Source organism: Manacus candei, unplaced genomic scaffold (assembly GCF_025592945.1).
Source record: "Manacus candei isolate 608988 ecotype Guabito, Panama unplaced genomic scaffold, ASM2559294v1 h1tg000049l, whole genome shotgun sequence".
NCBI lineage: Eukaryota > Metazoa > Chordata > Aves > Passeriformes > Pipridae > Manacus > Manacus candei.
In genome coordinates, this window is record NW_026138097.1 from 1,951,637 (window position 1) to 1,964,514 (window position 12,878).

General features: G+C 35.1%; 1 protein-coding gene across 6 annotated transcripts in view; it reads right to left on the bottom strand.

Moving 5' to 3' along the window:
• Positions 1 to 12,878, bottom strand: part of SUGCT (succinyl-CoA:glutarate-CoA transferase) — a 312,501-nt gene that overhangs the window by 171,057 nt on the left and 128,566 nt on the right. For 5 of the 6 annotated variants that reach the window (XM_051798766.1, XM_051798764.1, XM_051798763.1 and 2 more), the window contains one exon: positions 9,737 to 9,839. The exons of the other annotated variant lie outside the window; for it this stretch is intronic. In XM_051798766.1, coding sequence (XP_051654726.1) covers positions 9,737 to 9,839 — 103 coding nt within the window. The remainder of the gene's footprint in view (positions 1 to 9,736; positions 9,840 to 12,878) is intronic. 6 annotated transcript variants of the gene reach the window in all.

Here is a 12,878-nt window from a genome sequence, read left to right on the forward strand (position 1 = left end):
CCAAATGATACCTTAAGACTGATTTGCAGTTTCTGTTTTTGTTGTTGGATTTTCCATTTTATTTTCTCCCTTGCTGGAATATGTGTATCATCATCTGCAGCTACTATCATTTGAGAAATTCAAAAGTGTAAGATACATATTCTCCAGAAGATCATTAGTATTTTCACGCCTACAAAACTTAACTCACCCAACAAAGCTTCACCACACTACTTATAAATAGATTTGTTTGTAATCAATATAAGTGATAAAGACCAATGATAAAATCTAGTCCTTATGATCTGTGAGAAAGAAAAAAAAATATCTGAACTATATTCATATGAACTCCAAGAAAACTAGGTGGCAATTAATTTTGAAAACATAAAAATATACTAAGAAACTTTAAAAGCAACCCTTTGTTCAAGGAAGTTATATACTGAAGCATGTCTAAAATTTAGTCTGAAATCCTAGTATCTATTAGTGATTTTACTACAAATTTGCTTAGTAAATGAAGCCGCAACTACTTAAGAAAAATATTTTAAAACAATGGTGTTTTCTTACTGATTTGATATACTTGAGCTGGGCAACCAGCAGGCATCGATAGTCTCACAATTTACATACTATGGGGAAAGCAAAGAACACCTATTTAAATTCACCATTATTTTGTGATGATGATTCAGTGAATGCTCAGATTAAAAAAAAAAATAAAACCAACTTCTAAAGAATCAATTACTTTAGCATATAAACTCTCTTCGTCTGAAAGAGACAAATTGACGAGAGAGACGTATTTTCCTCCTTCCCATACATGTTATAGACTTGACACTCCTCAAACTTTAGATAAATGCAACAAACGGGTTAATTAAAAACTCTCATTTGACCCCACAGTTACACAGTTTATACAAACAGAAAGAAGAGTTGGGCTCACGCTCTGTGAGGGATTTCTCAGAACTTACACATCATCCAGCTCAGTACATCTTAAAGTATATGGCCTTATCCTGAGTATACTCTGGTAAAGTGAGACACCAAATATAAATTCTTTGAAACCAACTGATGCCACTTTGATGAGCTCCAAGGTTAGAGAACCAGTGTGCATCTCCTGCAAGTACAGAAACTAATCCAAGAGTTTGAGGCACAAGGGATGTGCATCATAGGCTCCTAACACTGAGGCCTAACAAAGACTGTGAAGTTTCAAAAACAGCTCATTGCTTCATATTTAAGTATGGCTTTTTGATATGTCTCTTTTGGAAGGAAATGCCTAAAAAGGCTAGGTGACTCTTCATGCCTTTGAACAGCCATGACTGCAATGTAACTTTTAAACACAGTTTAGCACTTTGTTAGGTCCCTTTTTTAGAACTTAATGTTCTTCATAACCAACAAATACTCAGATCCCTCTTTTCTCCATGCAAATAGTATTACCCAAAAACATCATATCATGGCCAGGCTTCACGAACGAAGATTTAGGAAGGCTCTATCCACATTTGCTACAAGCACGCTGGTGGCTTATGAGGCCAATACAAGATAGACATATTTGATTGCAAAAGGCACAGCAGAAAGACTCCTTAGGTGGTATATTACCATTCATATATCTACACACTTAAAAGAAAAGAGAACAGTAAAAATGCTGCTACCAAGCATCATTTTCTTGCTTGCACAAAAGAAACACAGTGCAATCTTAGTGCATGGTTGACTTATTTCCTGTCAGGCTCCTTCCTCATTCAGTAAAAATATTCAAAAGTGGTTTTATTTCTCATAAGGTGTTGCTCCAGGTCTTATTTGAATATACATCACTCAAATCACACGATAAAAAAAAGTTAATTTCCCAAATTCTCTGGTGCTCTCACATTAGAAGTTATACTTTCCAGAAGCATAACTACTATGTCTTTACAACACTGCTTATCAGAGTCACAATTTCATGGCTAAGAAACCAAAATATAGAGAAAACTAAGGATAAAACCACTATGTTAGGCTTTTCAGCTATTTTAACAATATTACATTTTTAAGTGCTCAAGCAATACTTTAAACAGTTTCATTAACATCCATGAGAACTCAGCACTGCTGCATATTTTGCATATGGTATCATTAGGCAGACACTCAAAACATGAGGTGTGCAAATGTAATGACCACCTTTTAATATTCTGATTGAAGTGACTTATCCAAAACCATGGGTGAACTGTGTGGCAGATGCAGGAAGAGGTTCCTGTCTGGCATTCAACTTCAATAAAAATGAAGCCATATTTTTGGAACTCCTTAGCTCTTTCACTACTTTTCCTACTTGGAATCAAATGAATTAAGAATTTGACAGACAATAACTTGGTTAAAAAAACAAACTAAACACCCTCCTACTGATCAGTCAAGTCTATCCTGCATGCTTCAGGAAGAGAGTACAGCAGAAAGACATTACCTGATTTAAAAATATCACAATGTATACAAATTAGAGGTTCTCCTACAGTAAAGAAAGTTGGTGGTGAGTTCTCGTGTCGGTGTTGTTCTTATTTATTGTGGCATTTTTAGAAATCAAAATTCAGGCATTGGAAAAACTTAACCAATTCTAGCTAGTATAGTTAGACGATTTGTAATCTAGGTCTCAAGCAAAGCTGATACCTTTGGGCTCACAAAACACATATAAAGGACTAGAAATGTGGCAGCAGGTGAAAGCATATCTTTTGCATGCACCATGTGGGGTTCCAGTCCTTTACTCATAGCCAGCTTTTTTCTACTACCCTTAAAAATATGGGGCAGAAAAGAGCACATCTAAGACACTGTCGTCAACTTTCTACTCAAGTCTCTAAAACAGAGCAGTAGAGCTCCCAGAGAAAAACTAGTTGTAACAATATGTTGATAAGGCAAAAAATACATTTCTCAAAACTTGTTCTCCCCATGAGTCAGTCATTTTACCAGAAGTGTTTCCTATGTACTTGAGACTTAAGCAGACAATCAGCACTGGAAATTTTAGATCAAACTCTGTAAAGTTAAAGGCAAGTGAAAACAAAACCTCATAATAGAAATTGTTAAGCTACCGCCTCAATCATTATTTTTCTTGTTATGTCAATAGTTTTATAGTAAATGTGTGTACAAACAAAATCCTGTCATTAATATAAATATACATTTTTATTTAGAACTCCATCATATTTCAAGACTATTTGACTATAAGCTCTCTACTAGTCATTATAAGAGAGGCAGGCCACACAAAAACATAGCACAGTAATGGACCAGACCTCACTGCAGCCAAAATTTAAAACAAGCCTCCTGTTACAATATTCCTCATACTAAAATAAAAGTGATGTCTCATTTTGAACCATTCTTATGACATCTGGATATAGAACTGCCTCATAATACATATAGAGCCTGCATAATTTTGTATATGTGAGAATCGCATACTACAGTCTTGTAACTGGATTTTCCATTTCACTTCTTCAAACTATGTTCCATTTCTTAATCCTTCCTGCTTTAGAACAGAATCTACTTTTATAAATTTCCCACAGACCAAAAGCTCAAAAACATTTGTAATTTAGTACAAAAGAGCTACTCCTGACAAAATTAAAGGGTTGGGTATGGCTGGTGGTGTGGAGTTTTTTCATTGCACAGATTTTAAAAATTGAAGTAAAAAGTTGGCTTAAAACACCAAATCAAAGCTAGGCAGCACACATTTTCAACTCAGCAAGACAGGCAGGAATAGAGCTGAATTTCTGATTCAAAATACAATTTAATTTTAACCACATTCATCCGGATGTTTCCTTTCAATGAATTGGCATTTTTAAATGTAAAAACATTCCATCATAAGATTTCCAACCAGTTTTAGTACTTCTTTAATAGACACATGCAAAATTTAATTCCTCTCTCTTGTCTGTTAGGAATTACTTCCAGACACATCGTATTACCTCAGGCCTTCAATCAGCTGCTTTTCAGTTGCAGAAACCTCTACATGTAAAAAAGCTCCCTGCAGTATTATGGGCATGAATATAATTTCATTCGTCTTGGGACAGCCCTTAGTAGGCCACAAAAGTCTATTTCAACGAACAATTAAAATACAGTCATATAAGAAAAAAAAAAAACCAAAACAAAACAAAATAAAAAGCCCAAACCAGCAATAAAAACACATAACATGATTTAAAAAGAAAAAAACCACCACAATACAAAACCACCCAACATATTTTATAATTTTTGCTGTTCTATGTGTTCACAATACTGAACGTAGAAGCTTTTACCAGATGCTAGGAAATTTTTGCCAGGATGCATTCAAATGAAATTACTTCCAAAATAAGAGCCAGTCTGGAGGTTAATAAGAAAAACCTACCACCTTCATAAGTTTCCACAAATAATAAACTTAAAACATCAAATAATTTCCAGCTATCAGATATTTCAATACTCAATTTACTATGACTTTTTTTTTTCCTGAGGCAGACTCAGAGAAATGCTAAAGGAACTGTAATGGCCTTCTGGGACAGGAAGACTAAGGTTTCTGTAAAAAATGTTAAATTAATTTTTATAGTGATGCAAAGTCAGGGAAGGGTTGTTAAGGGATGGCCTCTTGCCACAGGGTGGAGTTTTGTTATGGTATCCTTTTAGAGTCTGCAGGTGTTTGGCAGGAGCTGAAATCAGGGCCAGCTGTGATATTTCAGCTCCGATATTTCCCTCCCCATGTTTCTCAGAAGTGATGCATCAGGGTGATGTCTTACACCTGATGTACTCAACTTGTGTGGTATGACTGCAACTGCTGGGGCGGCATGGGGAAAGTACCACTGCATGGTTTTCATTTTATTTTCAGCTGGCAACATTCATATAGTAAAATTCATCAATATGAATGGATTTAATCTGGTAAAACATCAAATAACAATTTATTAAACTGCCTGTATTTCTGGGTTGTTTTGTTGCTTCTTATATATGCTAGCTATTTAATTAAAGAGCACTGTATAAGAATCTTGAAAGAAATTACATTGTGAAAATGGGAGGGCAACGTTCTAAAGAAAAAAAAAGCCAACCTTGGGTCTCCTCACTTAATCAGCAAAGATCTTTGTTCTTGCATACTTAGCTTCAGTACAGTGCGTACCTCTTTTTGTTTTCTTTTATCTTTTGGGAGAATTTGAATAGTTTCTATTAAAAATGGTATTCTCTTTTAAGTTTGTTTTGTTTGGAAAGCCTAAAACCACATTGTATTTCACACACATATTCCCCAAGGTATGCTAAATGGGACCATATTGAGGTCATTCACAAGTTTTTTAAATGGTTTAAGAATTCTTTTAATGTTTGTACTATCTTGGCATGATTAAAAGAGCACATTTTTAAAAAATAGTTTAAAAAAGCTTAACTATATAAATTTTCATTTAAATAGCGTATACTCTACTATTTTGTAAGAACTTTTACAAATATTCCTTTCTCACCCACGTTTTTAAGAAAACTGTTCCCTTAAATAGTGAATCTCCTCTTTTTCTCAGCCTTTTTATCCACACATGCACAAGCATACAGATACGTCTATCCACAGACTGATTGACTTAGCAGTACAAATGCCTGTAGTATTCATTTTAACTTCACAAATGAATAAAAGATTATAATCAGTGGGAAAAGTGGATGTTTCGCTCCATTCATGGAAAAAACAGTATCACCTGGCACTCCAACTTAGTAAAAAACTTCCTGTTTTTTGGCAGCTCACTTGGAGTATGATTGAAGCTGTTAACGATATTAACAAAATGTCCTGGGATCAAAAAATGTGTTGTTTTATCTCAGTTTATAGAAAAAGTTATATAAACCACTCTGAGCCTTCAGAGCTCTGAGGTCCTTTTAGTTAAAATAAAATTTGAAAACACAACTCACCTGTAAGCCAATTGAGTTCCATCAGACCATTTCAGTCATCTCCTTTAATTGTCTTTCCCCCTATTTCCTTACACTTTCTTCTAGCCATCCCTTGCATTATTCCAACCTCCTCCCAGGATTTCTGTCTTTTTCTGGTACCGGCCTAGCACACACTTTACAGCATTACTGACAGCTGAGCACACAATTGTTGACATCCACGCAGTGCATCTTAGTGCGCTAATGGTGCAAGACTGCACTTAAAATAAATGGTGTTTGCTTATGGATATCAAAATTCAAAGATCAAAAAGGAAGATGGTGTCAATTAAATGAAAGTAAATAAAATGTTTAGATCCAAACCTTCTGGTAATGCCCAAAATGGCAGAAGATAGCAAAACCTATAACATTATCTATTAGAGGCAGAGGACAGTTTGACTATAGTGAAGAATCACTGGGTTTCATGTTTTTCTAAAGTCTTTGCTATTGTTAAAAGCAAATGGTAACGAAAAGCAGATTACTGTGTTATGATAAACTCCTTAATTTTAAATCATGCTGTTTGTACATGTTGTTATGCAGTATTACTATGCATGGTTATTAAATGCAAGCTGAGTGACATCCGTCTTAGAAATGTATTTTCTGATCTAAACTGAGAGTAAAAAACCATCATATTATAATGGGAGCACTGTTATAACAAAGTTATACTTGATGACTGGGTTCAGATTTACATATAAGAAATGTGTGCTGTTTGGTGGATGAAGAATTGGCTGGACAGTCACATCCAGAGGGTGATCAATGGCTCAGTGAGACATACCATTGGTGACAAATAGTGTCTCTTAGGGGTCCATACTGGGACCAGTGCTATATAATATCTGCAGATGACACCAAACTGAGTTGTGTGGTTGACAGGCCTGAAGGATGGGATGCCATACAGAGGGACCTGGACAAGCTCGAGATTCAACAAAGTTCTACACCTGGGTCAAGGCAACCCTCAGTATCGATATGGGCTGGAGGATGAATGTATCAAGAGCATCCCTGCAGAGAAGGACTTGGGGTTGCTGGAGGATGAGAGGCTGCACATGACCTGGCAATGCATGCTCATAGACCAGAAGGCCAACCGTATCCTGGAATGCATCAAAGGAAGTGTAACCAGCAGGTCAAGAGAGGTGATTCTCCCCTTCTGCTCTGCTCTCATGACCTCCCCACCTGAAGTATTATGTCCAGCTCCAGGGTCCTCAGTATAGGAAGGACATTAACCTGTCCCGAGGAGGGCCATGAAGATGATGGCTGGATGGAGCACCTCTCCTATGAGGAAAGGCTGAGAGAACTAGGACTGTTCAGCCTGGAGAAGCGAAGACTCCAGGGAGTCCCTATTGTGGTCTTTCAGTACTTGAAAGAGGACTGTAAGACTTTTTAGCAGGGCTTGTTATGAGTGGACAATGAGTAATTATTTTAAACTGAAGAAGGGTCAATTTAGATTAGATATAGAAAAGCATTTTACAATGAGGGTGGAAAAACACTGGAACACATTGCTCAGAGAAGTGGTATATACTCCATCTGTGAAAATATTCAAGATCGGGCTGGATGGGACTCTGAGTAACCTGATCTAGTTGAAGATATCTCTGCTCAATGCAAGGTGGTTGGAGTAGATGACCTTTAAAAGGTCCTTGACAACTAAAAGTATTCTATGATAAATCTTACTGTGATTACACTATGTTCTTGTTGGTGGGTGCTGGTTTTTCCCTATTACAATTGGGATGTCACAGTGCAGAGGATACCTAGATTACAGACTCTCAGGTGTTGTTAAACTTCTTCCTCAGTCTTAGACAGTCTCAGGGTACTGTCATGTTTTTCAAGGTTTCAGAAACTAAAATTGCAGACTAGCTTATGAAAGAGCAAAGCTATATACAAACATGTGTTTTTATCCTGGATTCACGCTGCCTATACAGCAACAGAAAAAGGAAGAAGTGGAGGGAGACTGGGCAAGATACAACAGCAAAACCAGAAGAACTGTGAAGGTGAAAAACTGCTTGAACTGTCCCTAAACCTCTAAATGCAAGATATGGATAAGTGACTTAGAGCAATGAAGCCAACTCTGGAGGTCTGAAGTCTTCACCGTCAAAATAAAAATTTAGGTAGAAATTAGAAAAATATACTTAATAGGCTAAATATACAACTCTCCAAATTTCTGTCTGCTGGATAGTCTCTCAGATACATAATGGTAGAGTGGGAGGCTTAATTTTATATAAGTGATGTAAAGTAGACATCCTGACACAAGGCCAATACCTAAAACATCAACAGTTTTCCATATTTAAAGGAAGAAGAGGAAAGAACTGCAGTCTTTTTTCCCCCTGCTTCCTTTGAACTGAAAATACCTGTGAGAAAATGCTTAAGGATGTAAGCAGCACCAGAAATGAAACAAATGTATAATATGAAGCATTCCACAAATACTGATATTCAGTTTCCAATAGTAATAAGAACACAACGTCTGAGTGCCATGTATATCAGAGAAGAGTGTAGAAAAGACAAAGCTTTTCAGCAGTTTTGTGAGGAAGAGAAGAGAAATGAGCATGCCCCTTTACAGAAAAATATTTTGAAAAACATGCCATATGGTGATGTCTAACTGCAAAGCACTGTGATACCTTTTATGGATGGGCTAACTATATCAAGTAATAACCTGACAGGTATATATAAATAACATATATATAATTATAATAATATATGTGTAAAAATAATATTTAGGTGAATTGTAACAAGAGTAAGGCAATCAAGTTAACATCTTTTCAGTTTGGGAGGTAATAGCCATGCCACGACATATAGTGTTTTAAAAAGCAGTCTCTTTCAGAGTGGACTCAACTTGTTTAAATTCACAGCATCAAAAAAAAGCAAAGACTATTTTTTCAATGTTGTCCCAAGTACAGCCAAGTCTGAGTAAAATAGTCTTGCTGTATGTTCTTCAAAGCCCAACCTTAATGCCTGTGAAAGTTATGAAGTGAAAAATTTGGCCCATGCATACTTTACAGCATGATACTACATCATTTTAAGGAGAAAGACTGTATTTATTTAAGAAAAACAAACTTCTTTCCCTGCAGCAGCCTAACAAATACTGTTTTATGCCTCTAAGACTATGATAATAATATTTATAGCAAACATATTTATTATAAACATAAGCAGACAATGATCGATCATTTCTCTTGCTACTCTCATTAGTAAAATTCAACTTAGAGGAGACAGAACACCATAGAATAGCCATAAAATACTCTCTTACAGTGTTCAAGACAGTATAATTTGTCTTGGGTTCTTTAACCTATCCAGAGGGGTGAGAAGAAGGGGAGGGATGAGAAAATATGCAGATAATGCAACTCTACAGATATTCAAAAGTGAAAATACTGTAAATAACTAAGTATAGATATAATTCAGTGAAAGATTTAAAATTTAAAAGAGATGCACAGATGAAGTGTTTTCAGCTACTGAAACTGCCAGGCCAAGAAAAAGTTAAGATCTTTCTTCATATGACTTTTGTGCTTCATTTTTCTGTTTAGTCAAAAAGTTGCCCGTTTTATTTCAAAGAGTATTGATTCTGGTTATCCACACTTCATACAGAAAATTAGTTACTTGTGGGCAGCAACAAAGGTACTTTTCTGCATATTTATCTGATAAAATGCAATTACATACTATATTACCATTTCTTTCCTTGTTTTACCAGCCAGTTTTGAAAGACAGACTCTATATGAGACATGGAATATCTATGGTTTAATTCATTATGAAAAAATCTGTGTTCCTAAGCATAGAATTCATTTAAGGATCTGTATTTATTTCTTATTATGACATATTATTGGCTTAAACTCAATCTACCATATAACTCAAATCCCATTTTAAAGTAGCCAAAATCAGGTTTGAGTGGCAGAAAAGGCGATCATTACTCAGCACTTGTAAAACACATGAAACAACATATAGAAAAGACTTGATGAGGACCAACCTGAGGATCGGAAAACACTTGCTGCATATTGTTGATCGGGCCACATGGAACCCCACTACCTTCAAAGAACTGCAACCATTCGATTGTTGTTTTTTCCAAAAACCTAAGAGCAAATAAGAAGCATGTGGTTTCAGCACTGTGCTTTCAGATGCTAAAAAATAATATATAGCATGTCTCCTCCCTCTCTCACTGCTTCCATACTTTTCTCCATTGATTTCTTCCCAGCCAGTGAATAACATAACAAAAATGTACTACATATGTTCTTAAGAAATGCAAAACCCAAAGACATAGGGGAAAGAACATTGCTGAGCTGACTTCTATTTCTATGAACTGACTTCTATTTCTATCTAATCATCTGAAGCAATCCAGGAATGATGTAAAGTTAAATTTATCAGCAGTTTCAAATAAGGATCAATGGGTTTACTCCAGTCCTTAATTACAGTAATGTGCTTCACATTTGTTTTCTGTTATGAACATATTTAACAACAAAACAATATAGTGCGAGTCTAACATACAATACTGCTCATTAAAAGCTTATGTAAAGCACCATCAAAAACATACATCAGGTTTAACAACCACATTTTTTGGTCAGATAACAACACTGATTACATATTTATTTGTTGTATCATTGTATTACCTATCCTAAGGACATCCAATTCAGCATATATACACTTTGATTGTGCTGGTGAACAGCTTACTTCTTTCTAAGCATTCAGTTCCATAACTGGTAGCACTACTCTATTTCCCCTGTTTTGCTAGATACTTTTTATTTCCTTATCTGCCTAGTGTAGTTACATACATGAAGAAAAGACACTCTTGAAGCAATAGCAATTACTGAGAGAAGTATTTTCTGCAGTCACCTAGAATCCTGAATCAAAGGTGAACTTACTTGGAGATAGTATCTTAAATTTCATGAAGGTGAGTAACACAGAGGTCTACCAGTTTATTAGCAATCAAAGATCTACTTCATGATACACCCAACACCAAAAAGAAATTAGGTGTAATTGAAAGACCTGATGGTGATGGATGAAATTAATAGAAACCTTTATAAGGGATACTCAATTATTGGCATTCTGTAGCTCACCAGTTTGGAGTTCCCTAAGAGTAATTTGGAATAATGCCAGTAACATTCAACTTTTCTTCCAGCATGTTATTATTACAAAAAACAAACAAACAAAAAACCAAAAACAAAACAAAAATAAATAAATAAATAAACAAAAACAAACAAAAACCAAAACCAAAAACAATCGATCTCTTCCAAGTTTCTGGCAGGAAGTTAATAGAGACAAAGCTCAAAAACACAAGAAACCTGAATCAGTACAAAGTCAAACTTCATAAACTTCTATTTTAGACTAAATAAAAAAAACAATAGTGATGGTGGCAAGTTATAAGTATATTACATATTAGGCATAGGTGTGGATCCAAGCTTCACAGTTAATGTCTTTCTGTGCAGGAATGACTTCTCCAAACTTTGAAGGAATAAATCCTGATACCCAATGCATTCTGTAAGCTGAATGAATAGCAAAATGCACAAGTTTTGCATGGCTTTTCCTCAGAATTAGAAGCTTTACTCCTGAAGTTAACAAATAATACAAATAACAAATGGAAGGAGCAATAAAATATATTTCAAACAAAAGACTTTAAAAGTACAAAATGTATTATAAGATGAAGCATCACTTTTGAAGAAATGAAGCATCATTTCTAAAAAAAACAGATACAAGATTATTGCACAGTCCATTTATATGTAATGTATTTCATTGAATATTAAACTGCTTTCATGGCAAATATGTAGTCAGGCATAAAGATAGTGCCACTGTTGGATACATCTAGGGTCCATTTAATGTAGTACTCTATTGCTAACCATACCTAATACTAGGTACATTACAGGAAACTGAGGAAAAAACGGTAACTCTAGAGAGGCAGATAACTTTCCTTCCTCAGTGATTGCAGCATGATTTTAGTCTAAAATATAAATTGTATTTCCCTACAGTACTCTCTGTTTGGCAACAATTCTCATAATCCATGTATTCTTGTTATTCATAGCCTTCTATTTTTAAGGTTTGGGGCTCAAACTACTGCATAATGTAAATATGATTCACATGAAAAACTGTTTCCCATCAGTTACTGATGCTGTTTATAGAGAACTATGCTGTTTCCTGCTAGCAACTGAGATGCTTTGTAATTCATGGCCCACTAACTCCCTTGTTATAAACTGAAAGCTTTGGTCAGCTACTACTTTTTCTGACACCACAAATTAGATTATCTCATTTTTAACAAAAGACAGGACAGCTACAAGAGAAATCTTGGACTTTATGGTGGCGAAGACCATCACTAAGAAATTATCGTAATTCTTAATAAATGTATCAGCATTCCCTTGATCTGTTAGTAATGAATATGTCCTGCTATGTTATGTCCTTGTACTTCTTTTTAAGAAAGAGTTTATAAATATCCTCCTAAGTTTAAAGAAGAAAACAACTTTTGCATTTAAAGGTTAGCTTGAAAATGAAGTCTTTTCAGTGGGAGCATCTATAATTTACATCTGCATAATCAGTGCTTCCTGATGTCATGGTAGATCTGAATAATTTTCAAGACATACATTCTTCAGTAACATCATTATGAGTGACTCGATATACAGTGGAGTTGTATATGTATGCTGCACAATGCATGTACATGTTGAGTAAAATTTCTATTATTCTATATGAACTTCTGCAACATTGGCTTGTGCTTAGATTTTTCCTTCCTATGTAATAGGAATTACCACAATTTCGTAGAAAACAAGAAATTGTCTCGTTTTAGAATGGAACTAACATTTGTCTTAGTCTTACTCATTAATTTATTTATTGATGGCTGGAGGTAATTCCTAAAAGCTTTCAACTCAATCAAAGAGGTAAAATCCCACATTCTATCATCCTCAACAGATGCACGCAGCATTTGCTCTTGAAATTGAAACTCTTGATCTAACTCTGATGTAGAATAGCTTCCTTTATTTGTGTTAAAAAGAGGCTGTTGAGAGCATATTGTTAAGCAAACTGTTTAAAACCAAACAGAATATCACTACTGCCAATAAAAGTCTAGGATTCAGATTTTGAAAGCAACAGCATGCAGTTATTTTGTTCATTCAACTGTGTTTTATATATTGAAT